This window comes from Acyrthosiphon pisum, chromosome A1 (assembly GCF_005508785.2).
Source record: "Acyrthosiphon pisum isolate AL4f chromosome A1, pea_aphid_22Mar2018_4r6ur, whole genome shotgun sequence".
NCBI classification, from domain to species: Eukaryota; Metazoa; Arthropoda; class Insecta; order Hemiptera; family Aphididae; genus Acyrthosiphon; species Acyrthosiphon pisum.
In genome coordinates, this window is record NC_042494.1 from 46,743,901 (window position 1) to 46,765,564 (window position 21,664).

The 21,664-nt window shown below is 30.0% G+C and overlaps 2 protein-coding genes across 14 annotated transcripts; one reads left to right on the plus strand and one right to left on the minus strand.

Moving 5' to 3' along the window:
• The first annotated feature begins 1,309 nt into the window (after nucleotides 1-1,309).
• LOC100160246 (zinc finger protein 91-like) lies at nucleotides 1,310-7,620 on the plus strand. The gene is made up of 2 exons (XM_001946534.5): nucleotides 1,310-1,472; nucleotides 3,573-7,620. The coding sequence occupies exon 2, from the start codon at nucleotides 3,630-3,632 to the stop codon at nucleotides 7,239-7,241; it is 3,612 nt and encodes a 1,203-aa protein (XP_001946569.1). The 5' UTR covers nucleotides 1,310-1,472; nucleotides 3,573-3,629; the 3' UTR covers nucleotides 7,242-7,620.
• Nucleotides 7,621-9,585: 1,965 nt separating this feature from the next.
• LOC100164449 (tumor protein D54-like) lies at nucleotides 9,586-21,085 on the minus strand. 13 transcript variants are annotated; one of them, XM_016801277.2, is made up of 7 exons: nucleotides 20,913-21,085; nucleotides 12,779-13,040; nucleotides 12,569-12,628; nucleotides 11,357-11,425; nucleotides 11,135-11,194; nucleotides 10,320-10,482; nucleotides 9,586-10,248 (listed from the first exon to the last, which is right to left on the minus strand). In XM_016801277.2, exons 1-7 carry the CDS (start codon nucleotides 20,929-20,931, stop codon nucleotides 10,129-10,131), a joined length of 753 nt encoding a protein of 250 aa, XP_016656766.1. In that variant the 5' UTR covers nucleotides 20,932-21,085; the 3' UTR covers nucleotides 9,586-10,128.
• Nucleotides 21,086-21,664: the final 579 nt, after the last annotated feature.

The window sequence follows — 21,664 nt, forward strand, 5'->3', positions numbered from 1 at the left end:
ATTTTCATTTTCTATACACCAAACAATTTTGAAAATATTTTGACTCTTTTTGAGCTGTTTTACGGACATTGTCAGTTTTCAATTTTTTTAGTTTTTTGTTCTATAAATATCATTAAAGTTTTATCTGTTAGGCCAAAAAATGTAAAAATGTAATACAAGGCTCCTGATATATTGTTACAATAGCAGTTGAAAAATATTAAAAATACATTGCACAATTTTTTTTTATAAGCATTTAAACATTGAATTTTGACAAAATGTATCAAATTTATAATTGAATAATTATTTTTAGTTAAAAATGTATAAAACGTTCAACTTTTATAGCTAAGGATTGAAAATTTAAAACAAGGTTCCACGTAAATAGGTTATATACTATGTATAAATTACTTTAGTCACCTTAATATCATCATAATAGGCTGATTGACCATTTTCACTCAGAATCGTTTTTCTTATAAGTACAATGATATTACATCATTGAATTCAAATTTAACACCATCCGTTACAGTGACCCAATTGTAACCTACTGTACAGCAGAGCGACATCCACTTACCCACCTTTTTATTTCTGGTGTTACATAAAAACTAAAATTATTATTTTTATATTTTATTGTAAATAAATTCAATATATCCACAAATACTATTTATCCTATGATTTTTATCTAAGGAGTAAAAATTCCCATGGTGTGAAGTTGGTCCGACTTTTTTATGGATCTCAAAAAAGAGGGGCCCATATGCATTTGTCTGCACCTGGGTCATTTACTCTCTAGTTACGGCACTGTGTAGATTTCAATTTTCTGGTCAAAAAATGATTTTACCAAAGCAAATACCGAAAATTCTAAATAATTAGAAATTATAACAAATGCGTCTTTTTATCAGCTGGTTATCAGCCGGTTAGCGTTAACCCCAGGCTTAAGATAGATATCTAAAGCCGTGTTTAACCCTAACTGTTAGCCTTATTATAGTCTGGAGCATATTTTTTCACAGCATAATGTAATGTTATAAAGGTAAAGATAACATTATATTATAAGTTTATTATACTCATGGGCCATCGCCGTGGCCAATTGTTCCCGGTCAATACTTTTAAAATTGGCTTATATAGGTACATAGAATACTAGTATCATCTAGTATTCTATGATAGGTACCAAGTGATACCATATACCGTATTTATCAGTAACTGATTGTGGCTACTATCGGATCATCTCTAACGAAAACAAATTTGTTGATAAGGTATAATAATAATAATTATTAATGATAATATTATTATGAATTGTGTATAAAAATGTTTTTTTTGTTTTTAATATTTTACAAAAATATTTATTGATTTATTGTTGAATAATATAGTACTTTGTTTTTTTCTAAACAAAAATAATAAAAATAATAATAAAATGTATAGTATTACTTTTTTTTGGCCCCTGATATTGTCCTCCAAAGTATTAGTATGGTTTCCCTGTAAAATCTATCGGCTATCAGATTCAAGTAAATATTTTTAATAGTTTTTTATTACAATTAAGATTAAGATATCTGATATATACACAATCACAATTTTAACTTGTACTATTTAATTTATATTAAATTGTAATGTTACTCGTATTTCTGGTTCTAGTACTATAAGTCTATAAGTATGTTGGATTATTGAAATGACTAGGTACCTATTACTTGAATGAAAAAGAAGAATAAATATATTTTCATAAATCTAGGTACTCGTAATTAATTTTATTTGTACCATTAACAAAATTGAAAATCAAAAGGCATATATTTATAATAATTTTAAATCTAATTGGTATTTAAATTTGAAAAGATTAACAAGTTACGGACTTGCGGAGTAGATATTTGCTTAGTTTTGCATCCCCTTCTAATTTTTTTCCAATTCAAGTACTAATTATAACGTAATATTTATTATTAATTAAGATTTCCTAATTAAAGCAAATATTCCTACGTTAGTAACAATATTTCATGTGTTTTTTTTTTTTAAATATCTTTGATAAATAGTAAAGCCCATTACTAAGTTAGTTTAAATTTTTAAATTTTAAATAGGTGTGCCCAGGGTTTCAGGTCAGTTACAATAAACATTTTTAACGACCCAATAATGAATAATAACTAAAGACCGGATTTATATGCATTTAATACTTTAAAATATGCACTCAAAAAGTTTCAAATAATATGCATTTAAAAAGCCCAAAATGCTATTTATTTATTGTAAAGTTATAAAATCAAAACATTAATTATGAAAAAATTATTATATAAATAAACTACAATATTTTATTATACAATATATTATTTGATTGTGATTAAAAAATATACAATTTAGTCATTATTGGAAAAACAATAAGTATTGATAATAATTTTCCATATTGATCTCTGTTAAATTATAACAATCGTTTGTAACAATGTGTTTGTACGTAGAAAAAGTTCATTCCATATCATATTTAAAACTTCACAATATTTCTGGTGAAATATGTTGGATAGAAAAACTCTTGAAGTCAACATTCTCTCCTTGGTGTATTTTAAAAATTTCTTTTAAAATTAGCAAGCCTATATTTTTATTGATAATTTTAGAACATTTTCTTTTAATTAATACATAATTTTCATTTTCAGAAAGATCATTAATAGAATTTGTAACTTGTTCAAAATTTTTTAAAGCATCTGTGATTGTAAAAAACCTGAGTTCTCAAGCTTTTCAATGCTTTCAACAATATATATTATAGTCTAATACAGTATACTTTCGATTATCCAGAAATAGGGTGGCACACTGATATGGCAACCACGGATAAGCAAATTTAATCAAAAAAAGTTGTTTTATTATTAAAAAAATTATACTATGTAATATACTAATATTGAATAGTATTTAAAAAAAATTTGATAAGAACACTCATTTTTGTTTAAACATTTGTATAATATAAGATTTACATTTATTTTTTGACAACAACATAACATTATTTTGTACTTACAAACTGTTTTTAGTGCTGTACATAGTACCGCAGAAAACCACAGATAGTCGAGAGTTAACTATATTATAGTCTACATTATGGGTCACCAAATGGGTGTACACAAATTAAATACTTCAATGTGTACTAACTATGATAATATAATAATATTATATATATAATATATATATATATCTTTTTTTAACAAACTTATGTTTATAATTTAGTTTTCTGTGGTACCTGAATGACTATATAAACACTATTAATATAATGTTCGGAGTTTTAATGTCAGTAATTTAATAGAATAAATTAAACTATTATAATTTATTGTAATATTATAATGGCTTAATTTATTCAGTGGTATAATTATTTTTAAATTAAATTATTCTCCCCATCACTGCTGTGAAATTAGTCATTATACAGTGGCCCAGATTGAGCTTAACCAGTCCAGACATGTAGCCGGACAATACAAAAGCACAGCCTAATACCCACATCCCACATGCACACTCGTATATTTAAGTTCTTTTTATTTAGCTACCGAATGTAGTGTCTTATTACCGTAGGTTTTAAGTTTAATGATAATATAATTTTATCACACTGTATAGTAAAAAAATGTAATATCAATAATTTAAATTGGTTTTTATTATTTTAGCTATTTAAATGAAGAGGATTAAATTGGTGGTCAAAATACATAATACTTACAAACAAAATGACAGAGCCCCTTGCAAAAACATCAGTGGTTCAAAATGAATTGTTTCAAAATCCAATTGAGTCCAGGCATGCTGAAATGGATAAAGTTGAAGTAGAAACTATTTTCCCAGTAGAATATATATGTTATAAATGTAAGACTGTATACTACAAACGAACACAAATAGAAAGACATCTAAAATTATCTGACTGTGGGGAGAAATGTATAGTTACAGATAAAGTAGTTCCTATTATTAAGAAACTACCAGGTTTGTCAAAAAATGAATCTTATTTTAAATATAAATATCACCAGTGTGAACTGTGTTCAAAGTCTTTTACAAATAAGACAAAATTGATTCAACATATTCAGACACATAGTGGAGTGAAACCATTTCGTTGTGAAACTTGCTTTAAAGGTTTTTCTAATTCTTACAGTTTGAAGAGTCATATAAAAACTCATACTGGCATAAAACCTTATAGATGTGACATTTGTCAAAAGGCGTTTTCTCATTCACATATTTTAATAAATCATAAAAGAACTCATTCCGGAGAAAAACCATTTAAATGCGAATTTTGTCAAAAATGTTTTGCTACATCTGGAACGTTAGTGGCACATATACGTACACATACAGGTGAACAACCCTATAAATGTGATGTATGTCAAAAAACTTTTTCCTTATCAAGCAGTTTAAATTCACACAAAAGAGCCCATACAGGCGACAAACCTCACAAATGTATTTTTTGTTCAAAAGCATTTGTAAAGAGTGGTGACTTGGAGCGTCATTTGCGAACTCATACAGGTGTAAAACCGTTCCATTGTGATATGTGTGATAAATCTTTTACACAGTCGTCTGGATTGATCATACACAAAAGAAACCACACAGGTGAAAGACCATTTGCATGTGATACGTGCGAACGATCATTTACTAATTCAGCTAGCTTAATAGCACACAAGCGAACTCATACGGGAGAAATACCTCATATGCCTCTACATGTCCTAAATGTACAACAGATTTCAAATTCTCAAAACACTTTGCAGAAAAATATTTTTTCAGAAATACCTACAACATCTACAACAGGTTTATGGGACACTAGTGTTCAAACGCCATCAGTTGGAGATTTTAGTTACAGTTGGTCGAATTGGTTTCAAAGTGAAACGGATCCTAATAATACTAAAGAAGATTCAATACAAAGTACTATTGAACTTCCGGTACCATTTATTCAGCCTGTGTATACTGGAAGAGAAAACATTGGTGGTATGAATACAATAAACAGTCTAAGTATTTCATCAGACAATACTGTTGTACCTATCAAAAGACCCGAAGGTCGGTGGTTAGACTGTGATGTATGCCACAAGACTTTTCCTTATTCGTCCAGGCATAAACTGATTGAACACCAGCGGACCCACACCCGTGAAAAACCATTTAAATGCTATATATGTCAAAAATCATTTTCTTTATCTAGTACCTTGATAGTGCATAAAAGAATGCATACAGGAGAAAGGCCTTTCAAATGTGATTTATGCCCAAAAGCATTTGCTCAAAAGTCAAAGTTAAATATTCATAAAAGAATTCATACTGGTGTAAAACCATTTCAATGTGGTTTATGTCAAAAAACGTTCGCTCACTCTTCTAATCTGGCAGACCATAAGAAAACTCACACTCAAGAAAGACCATATAAATGTGATATTTGCCATAAGTTGTTTACGCTGGCAAACAGTTTACGGAAACATAAAATATTACATTCCGGCTACAAACCATATGTATGTGAAATATGCCAAAAAGCATTTGCCAAAAAAGCTAGTTTAGAACGTCACAAGGGTACACATGATGGTGTACCGCAGTGGACCAAACCATTTACAAACGGTGTAAAAGAAAAGCGAATGAGTAACACTGATAAGCCTTTTAAATGCCATATTTGTTTCAAGTCGTTTGCTAGTGTAAATGGAATGACTAGACATGCAGCCAAACATAATGGACTAGATCAATTTCAGTGTGAAATTTGTAACAAAACGTTCACGGGTTTGTCAGTACTAGCTAGACACAAACGAATACACACGGGAGAAAAACCATTTCAGTGTGACTATTGTCACAAGGCGTTTGCTTATTCATCAATACTAGTATCTCACCGACGCACTCACACTGGGGAGAAACCTTACCAGTGTGATCTTTGTCCCAAAGCATATACCCAATCATCCAGTTTAATAGTTCATAAGCGAACCCATTGGAACCACCACCAACCAATTAACTCAATCGAACATACAACGACTGTACCACTAGCCACAGTACCAAGGACAACAAATCAATACGAATTGCCAAATACTTCGGAGGCAGACGACTACACTGACAATTGGTCGAGCTGGTATCCTAGCGAACCTGATATATCTCTTATCACAAATGAACTGCCTACCGAAGAGCCACTCTTACAAAATACTGCGGTCCATTTACCCGTACAAACTGCGCCCAACAGCCATAAAGAAAAAATAGACTTAATCATGTTGCCGCAAAAGTTCAAGTGCGCCAAGTGTAAAGAAGCTTATGACGAGAGTTTTATGTTATTGAAACACATTAGAGAAGTGCACAGGTCTATGACAGTCAAAGTGAAGAATACGTCCACGTTAAAAGGCGATGACGTGGTCAAGCAGAAAAAGAAACGAGGTGAACGTCAACGATTGGAATGCGACATTTGCCAACGGCCGTTTAACGACTCGTACAAACTGAAAGTGCACCGGCGAACACACACCCGGGAGAAGCCGTTCAAATGCGACACGTGTGACAAGTCGTTCATCGACTCGTGCAATCTGAAGGAACATCAAAAGGTGCACACCGGCGAGAAGCTGTTCGAGTGTGACATATGCCAGAAGACGTTTTTGCAGTTAGGCACGTTGACCACGCATCGGCGTACGCACACCGGCGAGAAGCCGTACAGCTGTGACGTGTGCCACATGACTTTCGCGTTACTGAGCAGCATGAAGACGCACAAGCGGCGCGCGCACACCGGCGAGAAACCGCACAAGTGCGATTTCTGCCAGAAGGCGTTCGTCAAGCGCAATGACATGGTCCGGCACCGGAGGACGCACACGGGTGAACGGCCGTTCGTGTGCGACATTTGCCATCAGTCGTTCACCCAGTCGTACGTGCTGGTGCTGCACAAGAGAAACCACCATTCGGGCGACGGGACCGGCCGGCCCGCGCTGACGACAACGGACAAGTGCCGGTCCGCGCCGCCCCGAGACAAACCGTTCAAGTGCGGCGCGTGCCACAAGTCCTTCGCCAGTCAGTCGACGTTGAACACGCACAACCGGACGCACACGGGCGAAAAACCGTTCCACTGCGACGAGTGCGGCAAGTCGTTCACGCAATCGTCGGGTCTAGTGGCCCATCGGGCCGCCTACCATGCGGCGAACAAGCCATCGTTCGGAGACGCGAACGCTCTCGACACGAGCCGAAGCAGACCTCAGTACGCCGTGGCCCCGGATATTCACAGGATACCTCAGTACGCCGGCGACAGGCCGTGCGAGTGCGCCGTGTGCCAGTCGTCGTTTATCCAGCCCATTCCCGCCGTGATCGAGCACTTCGACCATCCTGTCGCAGTCGCCCCCTCGATGTCCAACAGCAACATGTATTACGGTTAAGCAACATGTACCTATTACAGTTATGGTCATAGACCCATTTCACACGCTCCGGCCCGGTCCTGTGGATGTACCCCCGCGGCGTTGTTTATAGTGGTTTATTTGAAGTTAAACCCGGTCGCCGGGTACTTGTGAAATGTGTCTTAGGGTGTCGAGGCCAACTCAATAGAAAACAATTATATTAATTTGAATAATTACTTGGGGCGAAAATGTAGGCAATAAAATTGCTATACTCACGTTGCGTGGCCGCCATATACATGCGTGTGTGTGACGTCCTCGGAAAACAGGTATAGATTTTTCAATATTTCATGATTTATTAAATAATGATTAGAAAACAAAAATAAATTTTACTTTGTTCACCAATATTCTTATTAATCTTTTTATTTTATATATTATTCCTTTTTAGTTTTTATACATATTATTATACTGATATGAGATAATAATTAATAATATAATATATTATATACCATTTTACTTAGGTATATAGTTGTATAATATATACCTACATTGACACATTGTTCACTATACACATTATGTATTTAAAATATTTTATACAAATATAATATATATTTTATATATTTTAATATTTTAATGATGTTTTCAATTTGTTCTACATGGTTTCTGATTTTTAGATTATTGTCTTGATAATCATACCAGCATGGTTTTCTCCATTTCTCTAAACATACAGACCTAGTCAATTTGCGTTGAAGAGAACTAAATTTTTGTCTTACCTTTACTCAAACTTCAGACTTGGATAAAATACTTTTAAAAAGTATTTGAAATAAATACTCGAGTACCTACTTTTGAAAAATAGTATTTGAATACTTCATAAAAATATTTTTGTACTATATAGTACTCCGAATTAAGTAATTCAAATTCTTTTAAAATACTTAAGCCAAAGATAAGCATTTAGCACCAACATATTATATAATATAAGAAAAAAAACAATGAAAAAATTTGGTCCACCGAAACTGTGGTTTGAACTTGAGACATTGTGTACTAAAATACATAGAAGTGCCACTGTCCAACAGGCTTATCGCTTTAATAATAATAATTATTATTAAAACCAATAGCAACCATTTACAAACAAAAATGTAAATAATAAATTTCATAATTCCTGAATGAGCACCTCCACTGGTTGGAATTTACACTTTTTAAATTAACCTATTTTCTTCTCAGAGCCAGAGGTATAATCTATCTGTGCACAAATTTCATTGCAATTGGTCCATGGAGCTTAGGAATGCAAAAATAACACACCACATAAATATTTATTTGTATATACATAGATTGACAAAAAAAATAATTCAAATCAACAAACATGCCCGATTAACCAATAGCAACTAATATATAATACACTATTATTATTTTAATCTGCAACAATAAACTAAATTTCTTATAATTTAGATTATTATAACATAATATGGCGCCACTGTTATATTTTAACAACCAAATTTTCTACTTTTCCGGTGGATATTACTAAGATGTTCTTTTATATGAAAGGTTGTCCTGACAATTACAAACACAAAAAAAAAAAATTTGTGAAATCGGTTCAACCGTTCACGCGCGATGCCATAACCAAGGAAAATAGGATCCATTTGTATATATTATATATTTAGATAGATAATCACAGATGTCTTACTACCTTTAATTTTGATTTTAAATCAATTCACTTAAGCACACATATTTTGCTTACGCTTTAGACTAATAAGCGGTGGTAAATTACACATAATTCGGAATGTCCGATCTTAATTTTTTATACATTATGAACCCTTTGACAAAATATCTAGGCTTTTTAGGAAATCGATTTTCAATTTCAAAAAACCTGAAAATTAAGATTTTGTTTTCAAAAATCCCATGAAAAAATTGATTTACATTTGTATTTATTTTGGGCACATCTGATTTAAAATCAAAAAAGTGATTCCTAAAGATTAAAGACCATAGCCTAGAAGCTTATAAATTCAACAATTTTTTCGAGAAATTACAATCAAACTTCTAGAAGCATATTTAATTTACTACCGCCTTTAGTACAGACAAGAATATTTTCATTCTAGACATTCTATATATTCTAGACAAGAATATTTTCATTTTTTGCAAAGTATTGACATGTGCGTGGTGTGTGTGCGAGAGTTGCCTAAGCGTGGCATTACAGCGATTTTAAGAAACACTCTAATGTTCATTTATTACTCACACATATAATAATTATAGCCCAAATGTTTATGTCATGTGAATTGTCTAAATATTACTCCTCAAAACATGATACGCTAGAGCCCCTTTAAGGTTTAACTATTGAAAATAATGTTGATATGCACTTGTTTGAACCAAAATTGGTACAAAATGAACATGTTAGTGCCAACCAATGAAATCATTTTTAATTTGTCGAAGAATTTATTATCATTTTCCTAGTTAGTAGTAGTTAACTATTTAATAGATTAATGCTTTTTTGTATACATAATAATTAATTTAGTTTAATTTGTATAAATACTTAACTAAAAAAAAATATCTAATTTAATTACAATAATTGGAATATTTTTAAAATAAGTGTATGGTGTACAGTATCGTTGTATAGGCACAAATTTAATTATTATTTCAGAATTAAAGCGCTCATAAGTTTATTTTTACAAAAAAAAAATATATATATATATATTATATTTATATAAATAAGATTAATAACTATTAAAAATCACAAATCAAAGATTAACATTATGGAAAAAAAATGATTTATATAATAATAAAATACATTTCTTTCAACACTAAATTCAGGAGAAAAATATTTGTGAGAAATTGAATTTGTAGTGCCTAATTTAAGGTAAATTCTGTACTTAAGTGACCAAGATTGCACGATTATGATAAATGTCAAAGTACAAGAGAGATGATTTATGATAACAAAAATTTATTTTGTTGCTGCCTCACGCTCTTCTCGAGAACGTTTTTCTTCATTTGCCAAACGAGTTTCTTCCTCCAATATCTCATCAAAGTTCTGCATAGAGTTGGATCGAGATGCAACTTTTGTCTAAAAATGTATATACAGAACAATTTAATACATTTCAGTTTATATTATTGTATGTTATTTATAATTAATACCTTAACATTTTCCAAAGCTGAACCCACTTTTTCTTCAAAAGAACGGAATGATTCGGAGTTCTTAATCTGGCCAAGTTTGGTTGTGAGACCACTACCAAATCCTCCAAATATTGTTGTAGCTTTCTCTGCAGTTGTTTTTACGACAGATTCAGTTTTTTGATAACTGTTAAAAACATAACAATTTTAAAATATTTAAATATTTATAGGGACTACAGACAAACATCATTAAAACAAATACCAATTTATTAGTAATTACTGAAAATAGCTTGTAGTAAGTCATACAAGTTGGCAAAATCAATAAAAGTCATGATGGTTAAAAGAACAGTCATAGCATTAGATAAGAAGTCTGACACACACAACCATGTTTGGAAAATTGAAATTTATTATACAAAATAAATAATCTTTAAGAAAAATATATTTATAAACACATTTATAAACATTTTAAAAAGGAATTATTATGTTATTAATACATATGTTATGAGTTTGAATATTTATCAATATAACTAATTTATTATTTTAATAATTATAATAAATTATTAGATTAATATAAAACAAACTGATTTAATTTTGAAAGATTTGAACAAATATTCATAAAACCAAGACATATTGTCTATGGTCTTTAGTTTTATGGTTTTTAAATTAAAGGCTTAATTTTTAAAAAATAACATTTTTTTTTTTTAATATTTCATACATAACTCCTTTGTTTATACAAAAAAAAAAATCCAATGGTTTAAAATAAAATAAACTCAAACAGATAATATTCTAAGTCATAATATTGTGTGTTCATGCGTTACTAATACAAGGCAAAGACTTACATAGGCGTTTCGGTGACCGCTGATCCAAACTGCTTAACCTTGCCTTCTACATTTTGGTAACTAAGTGTTTTTACAAAAATAGAAATAACTAATTAGAAGATAAAGCAAAAGTGCAAATAAGAACATTTACAAGCAACTTAATAATGAACTGAAACAAAGCATAAATTTTCTTCCATAGAACTCTAGAGTACATGCAAGTATGTACACGTAGATTTTATATACCAGTGTTTTAGAACCATGTTCCTGGTTGGGGTGCGCATGTCGCCCGATTCTGGTAAAGAAAAGTTGAATCTAGTAAAGAAAATACAATAATATTGTCATTGCCAAATCATGTATTATTACAATATACAAATTTAGTTAACGTTGGTAACTAAAATTGATTAGTGCGATTCAAAGATTTGGTTCAATACAATATTTTTAAATTTCAAAGTATAATAATAAATACATAATTAAAAACAAAAATGTATTATATATATATTTTTTTTTAAGTAAGAATCTTATTTCTACAAACTAATAAAATATTATTCCAGTTGCTACAAAATATTTATTAAATTTAAGAGAATTCAAAACAATATGTCTACAAAATTAAAACAATATATGGGTATTAATTGATTTTCAAAAATCAAAATGTAGGGCAGATTATTCGTTATAATTTACTGTATAGTATTCTATTGAAAATTAAATATAAAGATTAAGATCATGAACCTAACTTGTATTGAGATCTTAATAAATATAATTGCGTAATTTAGTACCTACACGCTCTGAGTTCAGGAGCAGCATGACCTGCCAATTTTCCATTAGTTTATTAATTATTTAAAATATAGGGCTTTTAGTGTATGAATATAAAATAGATCATGTGTATAAAAAAGTGAAATTGAGTTTTTTTTATCATTTGGAGGTGCTTATATTATTGGTGAGGGGGGGGGGAATCCCATAAAATCCCACATTTTCTAAAAAATATATAAAAATAAATTTGAATTATAATGTACATTGTATATCATTTGTGTAAATATAATTTTACGGAGGTAAAATTTACTGCAGCCCATAATTTGCTATTTGGCGTAAACGACTGCTCAAAAAAAAATTCAGGGACAGCATATACTGTCCCTATGTGCATTTTTACGGTATAAATTATAAATTAATAAAATGTAACCCTTCTGTAAGTATAAAAGGATGGGTACCATGTCATATCTAAATTAAAACAAACTACTTATTTTTAATATTTGGAAAATTGTAAAAAAAAAAAGTAAATGGAGTAATAATTTACTAGATGCTTTATCGTAACTGTTATTTTACATTGATAATAAAATTTGAATCGCACTAATATTTAGAAGCTGTGTTGAAGATGACTTTCATTTTGGCAGTTAATCAAACACTGATACATAAAATAAACGTTAGGAAATTGAAATGCATGTCTTTGTACAGAAGACTTACATTGGTGCGTCAACAACAGCTTTTCCAAATTGGGTAAATTTGTCCTCTACATTTTGATAACTATATAAAAATATAAAAATAATAAAAAAATAATAATATTTATAATAATAGAAAGATGGAGGATAAAATCATAGTAGTAATAAACCAAAAGCTAGCAAAATAAAAAAAACTTCAGCACACAAGGTAGAAAATATTCACAACTGAACTCACACATTTGACTCTTTAACGTTTCGTAAACTCTGTGACACATCTTCACTAATCTCTTGCCAAACAGTATAACCGAGCTTACGTCTAAGCTCCTGAGATGCTTTCACCTTGGAACCCAGCACTTCACGTAATGTCTTGATTTCTTCTTCCACCTTATTCAGCTCTTGTTGCCATTCTTCTTTCTGCTTTTCCTGTTCTTCGAGGCTAAGACCTTGCAATTCGTTAATTCCTGAATCTGGCGACATGATTACTGGGGGTTCTTCACCTAAAAAATGAAAATTAAACAATAACAGTGTCTGACAAACTGTAGGTAATTCTTAAAAAATAAAAGAGTTACAAAGTACGACAACTATATGTTACTTAACAATATTAATAATATTATGCTTTGGTGAATGATATATGCAAAATTTCTCAAAATCTAGGCACTATTTAATTGTATACTTTGTATAAACATTAAACATGCAGCTTTAATTTTTAAATGACCCTAAATAAATCATATTTACATGTTTCACCAACTAGAGATTTGGTATTAATATATTATCTACTTTGGAAGCAATAAATTCTTAGTTTTTACACTCGAATCGCCATATATATGTATCAAGGCTAAAATGATGTATTTAATTTGTTTATTTGGCGTGCGCTGGTCCAATACTAATTTATTCAAATCATATTTCAGTTCAATATAGTGTATAAATATTATGAAGATATAGTAAAAAATAATTATATTGAATCATACATGGGTGTTAGACTTGAATTACCTATTTTTTATACGCAATCAGTTTAAATTGTAGGTATCTAATCAAAAACTTATTTTCGAGTAAGTAGTATACCTACATAAAATCTAAATATTAAATACCACCCGCAATCTAATATTTTGATTTTAATTTTAACCATACGTCATACACGACGTCATAGAGATTACATAACGTGTATCATTCACTTATTGAATAGTTTTTAAGATACTACAAAGTATAAGTTTACGAATAAGTGAATAACAATATCAATATGATGATGAACTTATAGACCTGTGTGGTACCGGCAAAGGGTCCGAAACTTTATTAATGCATACATGCAGATGAGTTATAGATGTATCGATGCATCATGTATCCGAATAAGGAATAAATAATTAGTCCACAATAGCTGTAACCAATTCATGCATTATTATTATTGTTATTGCTTATTGGTTAGGTCACCAAACACGCGAATGTTTACAATTGTTTAAATGATTTCCAAACACGAAATTGCACAAGACGTGTACAAACCGTCAAAAAATTAGTAAATATAAATCAAAACAATAATGGTCTGTACTCAGTAGACATACCGGCAAATTAGTAACTGCAACGTTTGTGTATGTCATTAATTGTTGTACGAGTATGAGTATTTTCGATTTTGCTCGAATTATTTGACCAATGAATACGTAATACATAATAAAATAGATAAAAACGACACTATTTTGTAACAAACACTAAGTCGTAGTTGCCACATGCTATCATGGTTAACTTTAACTATAAAAAAACTATATTGCATAAACTACCTATTATTACTGCAGCTAGGTACCCTAGTGTATCGATAAAATAGAAAATAATATTGTTGAACAAAGATAAAGAAAATAGTAAAAACCACGAATAATAAATAATGATAAATATATGAAATATGAATATAATGTATTTGAGTCATTTGGAAATTGGCGATATTATTATCGCTACTAATTCCTAGTAAATTATGTAACTAACGAGGTACCTAATATCTACATTCTACAGACTCTTCAATAGTTTGAATTCATTTAAAATGATATGCGTGTGAAAGTTAAGAGCTGATGTTATCTCCAAAGACATATTATATTATGGAAGAGAAATATTTGAGGATTTTGAAAAATATGAATTTGAAAAAAAAATATTTCAAAAAGAAAAAAAAAATAAATTATTTCATTTGACCTGGAGTTAATAAAATTATCGATTTGCGCTAAAATAACACAGAACTAATCACTACATTATATCATACTATTATAATTGATAATTGATATTATGCAACCAAATATAGAAGTATGTGACTGAACAAGTAAAACGTTTATATCGTTAGATCACTATAATTAGATAAATAAAATGAGGTATGTAAGAACAATCATAATATAAGATAAGAGTCCCTAACAATTGTTTTTGAAACGTTTAAATTTATATTAATTTTTATAGGTACGAGCAAACAGTGTGACTAATACAATAGATTAAACTATTAGATTTAATATAAATTGTTTTTATTATTGTAACATAACATAGAAATATTATTCTTATAATTTTATAATGCATAGACGGTGAGTTTATAAATGTATAAGACATATCATAACAAGTACCTCGTAAGTCATAATTCATAACGCAAATGTTACGATTTAGAAATTGTCTAAGATTTAGCAATTTAAGCATAAAACAACAATAGGTACATCATATTTTGAATCAGCAAACTTATCTACTTCCATGATTTAAATCAAAAAATAATTTACATACATTACTTGGTAGAAAAATACAACTGCGTTAGAACAATGATAAAAAAAGAATACTTTTTATGATCATGAAATTTAACTAAATATTATATGAAATTCTTATAAAATTATTTATCTCATCAATAACCACTGTAAATTATGGTCGTTTCAGACTTTTGGTATTATACTAACAGTTATATTATATCAGTACGTCAATAATTTTGATATTAACAAAGAAATATAATGAATAAAATACTGTCCAATGTCCATAAAGAAATATAAATCTAAAATCATAATTAATTATTTCCAATTATGATTATTATTTATTACAATATTACTGAGTAGTAATTAATTTAAGCGTTAATGTCTTCTTTATATATTTTCAATTTTGTATAATTATTATTCGATGTTTTAATGATATGTACTCTTTCTAATCGTAAAAAAATACTTGATAACGAAATCGGAACTGCGGATATAATGTTAAAATATGAGTATATTATAACCTGCCATTTAACCCACATATTATTATCAACAATCACAATACACTCAAATACTCAATACATCAGAGTAGTTAGAACTATTTCACAGATGTGACCACCGACTGACAAAGAGTAATTTTTTGGGAATTTCAGTAAGTACCTATATGGTTATAATATCGAGGATTATATAATATTAGTTTGGCAGGGTTGGCTATTGAGAGAGTGGCTAAACACGTAAACTGTAAACACGCCTTTATCTCAATATTATAATATTATCTATTATCATTTACCTATCATTAATATTTTACGATTCACGCATAATATTAATCCAATTCTTACCAAGTACCTATATTACTTTACAATTAATAGTAGGCAAGTACTCGAGTAGTGTCACGTGTGACTACCAGTCGTCACTCATCTACAAAGTTAGAACTACAAATTGTGTAGAGCACTAGAGCTACATTTAGTAGGTAATACGTGGATAAGTTGATACGAACAATATATCTATATTTCTACAAATGTTGATCTAATTGAATGAAAAACGTCAAATACTATGTGCCGACACCCGCCAACTACATTACCACACAACTATTAGGTAATGTTATACGCAGTTATGTCCGTTGGTACAGTACCTGCACACGATAATATAATGCGAGGTAAGACATTCATATATTATAAGGTAGGTAGGTAACAATAATAATTATCGATTATTCGTCAGCACTCGCGGAAAAATGGAACGCGAATACGTGACGGGCTGATTGAACAAAGAAACGACGTTTATATTATGTGTAACACCGGTCGCAGACCTTTTTTTTTTACGATCCTCGCCAGCTTCTGGTAGCTCTTGTGTTCCCTGATCTTGTCCATGAACTTGACCTTGCCAGTGGTCGAGGACGACGACCGCGAATCGGTGGTCGAGGTCAATGCCGTCCGGGCCACCAGCGGAGAGACGTCGTCCTCTTCGCCAACTCCATCGTCGTCGTCCGGATCGGATACGTCCTCATCAACGATGACGAACGTGCTTCCTAGCGTAGCGTCGTCCACGTCGAAACTAGGAGTCTCTGTGGACATGTAAGCGGTCTCTTCGTCGTCGTACTCTAGCGACGGCAGATCCACGTCGTGCACGATAGCGTCGCGGGCCATCCCGCCGGAAGGACGGGCCAACTGTGTCCCGTGGTGTGGTGGCTGGCCGTGACGTTACGTCCAACAGTGGCGGAGACGATGGTCGGAGCGTTGCATTTTCCGAACGTGAAATGGAACAGTGAACGCGGCCACACGCTCAAGAATAAGTAGTCCGGTCGGGCAAGACGATGACGGCGAAAGGGAGACACGCGGGAAACGCCAAAATACGAAACATTCGGTGTACGTCACCGGCTGCGCACTGTAAGCCGTCGCGGAGGAGACCGGTTCGGTCGTCTCCGCACAAGCCAGAGTGTTATTCACATTTTTGTTATTTATTTTCTCTCTTTCTCACTCCATATCACTCACGCTCCCCCCATTCTCTCACGTAGCTCGATAGCTCAGTATCATCCCCTCTCAATCAAACTCTGAAACGCGTTATTTTTTACAGCATGAGAAAAATATAATAACGACATTATTGCCAACCAAAATGTATGAAATACCGTACGTCTGTTGCGTGTGTCGTGCGGATGCCGGATACGTCAACAAATTTGACATTAGAAATTGGGATTTGTGTGGGCTCAATATTTTTGCTATGCGCACAATGGCACATGTTTTTTTATTGGTCTCTCGTAAATGCTTATTATAGGTAGGTACCGCGAAACATATGTACTTAAATCGATGTTTGACGAATGACGACACTACAAATTTTAACTAATAAACTGGTCCATATCGTATAAATAGTAATTAATATACAACATACAGTATTTAGTCTTGAGTTTATACGGTGGAGCCCAATAAGGCAATAACATATTATTATAACTGTTCATTTGTGGAACTGTCTGGACTAAAACGTGCTGTAATAGCTTTTTATAAATTATGTTCACCTGTACGGTTGTACCAAACCCAAACAAAATGTATGGTTGAAGAAATAACATAGGTAACATTTTGTTAAGAATTTGATCTAAAACGTGCAATTAATTTATCTTTTGTAAAATACTTTATTATAGATATAAACTAAAAAATATGTTCCATATTATTAGCCAATAACAAAAGATAGCATACAAATTGTAGGTATAAGATTCGCGCAAAACAAATTAAGTTTATGTTTTAATTGTAATTTTAAAATACAAAATAATATACAAGATAAATAATAATATTGAATGATATAGTCAAGATAGTTAATACTAAATAGTATTGAATCCAATTTATATTCATAAAATCGATTTTATGGACAATAATTATAGAATTTACTTTACCTATCATAATAAGCATAAGTTTTATGTTTTTTTTTTAAAATAATTTTAGTTTTCAATAACTAAAAAAATTGATTGATTCAATCCCTATCAGCTACCTACCATAATAAAAGATAAGAAAACCTATAATCTTAACCATAATCATGATCCCTACAGAAGTCATATACTCATATCTAAAAACAATTATAGTTCACGTTCTTGATAATTTATCACTACCCAAATCAACATCACACCAGATAAGATGACTACTATGTCTGCATATAATATGTAAATGTATTACTATATAAGAACATTAATAACTAATATTGAATGGTTATATATAACTATTACACATACCATTAAAGTAAAAAAGTTTCAATTAAATATTTTCTCAAGATTGCTAAATATAAATAAGCATCATTTTTAAATATATTTAATTAATAATATTAAATCATCAAATTGCGACACAAAATGTATTTGGTTAATAAATGAAATAATATAATTTACACAAAACAATATGATTTATAAAAATAATATAAACAATACAATATACCTATGTTGCGAGTATTACAATAATAATATAAGGACAATGTAATATACGAGTACTAAAACAAATAATACACTTAAACAATAAATTGTCAGTTATATAATATTATATCAGCTATCAAAATATAGCGAGTAAAAAGTCATATATTATCCATACTAGTTAAAGGTACGTAAGACGTAACAATGTTCATATATCATAATCTGACAAAAAACTAAAAAGTTAAAGATGTGATCTGAACTATGAACATAACCATTTCCGCAAGAAATAAACTACTGCCTAGTAATTCCCAAAATACAAAAATACGTGATCATAATATACAAAAATGCATTACTAGCATTACGCATTTGCGTATTTGGTTATCGTACGTGTCGGAAGTCACAGAACCCTGGAGGCCAGATATATACAATAAAATAGATAACCAAGTACTAAATCGTTCATGTGAATCGGGGGAAGTCGCTCAGATTGTTGGCATTATACTTTATTTATAGGCGTTCGTGTTGTATACTGTGTTACCATTTTTTTTGTATGAGCTTTTTAAAAATAGAGAACTTAATGAATACAATTAAATTAAACTTATTTTTAATCCTTAATCACCGAAAAATATGTTTATACTATAATAGGTATATAAAATGATTTGATCTTAATTTCATTGGTTCCAATTTTTTTTCTATTATACATCAAGTTATAAACGTTACGTTAACAGATTCGCTTTTTAATGAAAATAGAATCAATAACATTATGTGTGCACGCGGATTGGGTGAAAATTAAAAAGTTAAAATTGTACTCAAATACCTAATCAAGGAAGGCTACACCTTTTTTTTAGGAAATGTGTGACTCATTGAGAGTTTATTGTTGGTAAATGAAAGGTGAAAAATGTTCAATAAGCTTTTTTCTTTCCATTTTTAGCTCTAAATAACATTAAAAAAATTAGTTAAGGCACTTATTTAATACTCCTATCGTACTTACACATCTTTACTTAAAACATTCACCTGTTATTAGTTTTGGTATATTTAATCACAAAATTAACATGCGTATTTAACTAATTCATGAATTACTCATATTTTTTTTAAATGTTTGTTTCATTTTACCACAATAAGTTATATTTTCTTCACTTAGTATAAAATATAATTTAACATGGTAAATTAACTAAATGAATTAAAACCCTTAAAGCTCATTAGTTTAATATTAAAAGTTAATACAAGCTATTTTCAAAAAAATGCTGACATATTTTTATACTACTCCATAATTATTACCTAGTAAAATTTAATACAAGTATTTTATTACCTTATGTAATATGTTCATACTTAAAATAATATTTAAATATGTAAATTGCAAGAGACTTATCATAATTTAATCTACATGACAGATAATATGTGTAAGTTTATTAATATTTCAATAAGCAAATCATTTTATAATGAAGTAAATATCACTAAAATTAACTTTCTAATAAAATTATTTTGCATTTTCTCTGAATATTTGTTATTATTATTTTTAAAGTTTTCTTGACTTCTTGCCGTCTGAGCTTAATGATAAAGATAGAACTTTGACGTATTGGTCAATAAGTATTTTCAATATTTTAAAATTAATTAATTAAAAAAATCTATTAAATAAATAGATAGGTAATAGGTATTAAATACAAATCACTGTTTTTATTCAAATAGTTGAATTTTAATATAATTAAAGTTTAAGACAGTATCTATATGGCACATGTAGCATGTTAATAAGATACATACAGTAAATAAATAGTTATTATTTTAAACCTAAAATAATAAAAAATGTATAATCGCAAAATGTTTTTAACTTTAATCTCTGTAATGTATAAATAGGTGGCTTACAATTCATATTTGATTATAGTCAAGATAATATAATTAAATTGAAGCAAATGTCTAGAGTTAACCATTTAATTTATTTATTCATCACAAAAAAAAACTACAAAAGTAAATACATATCGCTATAAAGTTGAACCACTAATGATATTATGATAAATTATCAAAAGACAAAAGAATAAAGTAAATTATATTATAGTACCTACAAATTGACTTTTTTTAGGCGATTCAAACAGATGTCAATAGTTATTTATCAAATAATAAGTACATTGATTAGAAAGAATTGCAATTGAAAATGTTAGTTATTTGATACAAATAGCATACATTATAATTTAACTATCTATTACATACCTACATACATAAATATGGATATTAATGTTTGTTAATAAACCATTAGAGCTTGTGTTTTGACCCGAATAAACATAATACAAAGTTTATAAAATAGTTAGTGCACTTACCCACTGTAAGAGTACTCATTCTTCGATAGTTGAATACAACAGACTAAAGTAGATATTATATTCACACAGTTTTATAATACGTTTGTACAAATATAATACTGTAACAATTAAAAGTGCAAAGTCCAACTTCAAGTTGTGTGTAGCGATTTTTCTGGTCGGCTTATCATTTATCAATGACGTCGGTGTTTTCTTCTGGGGCAACCATAGATAAAATAATAAATATATGTGTGTACATTATACGTATATAAATATAAAAAATATCAGTGTGACCAACCGGAACGAGTTCTACTTCGTAAATAATTGATTATTTTGTTCATAACTCGTAACTCATAAGTCATAAGCACCAACTAAATATGCTTTATAACAAATAAGTCACAAGTCACAACAATAAAAATACATTATGAACGCAAACAAAGACTGCTATAGTTCTTTAATCAACCTATAGGTACCATAAATTATTAGTAGGTACTAAGTTTTGTTGTGTATAGCTTAATATATTATATAAATTATTGTTTAATATATTATAAATTACAATAGGTATAATATTATATATGATATAAATTATGACCTAATACTAATGGACTGTAAGTTGTAATACATTATACAACTTTAGAAGTCCATATACGATGTACATAATACATTAATACATTATAGGTTCCTACCACAAACGGGCTATTCAGATTTGATACATCTGAGTACCTATCTGACTATACATTTAGGCCCGTTTGAAAAAAATAAAAACCGAAGCGGGC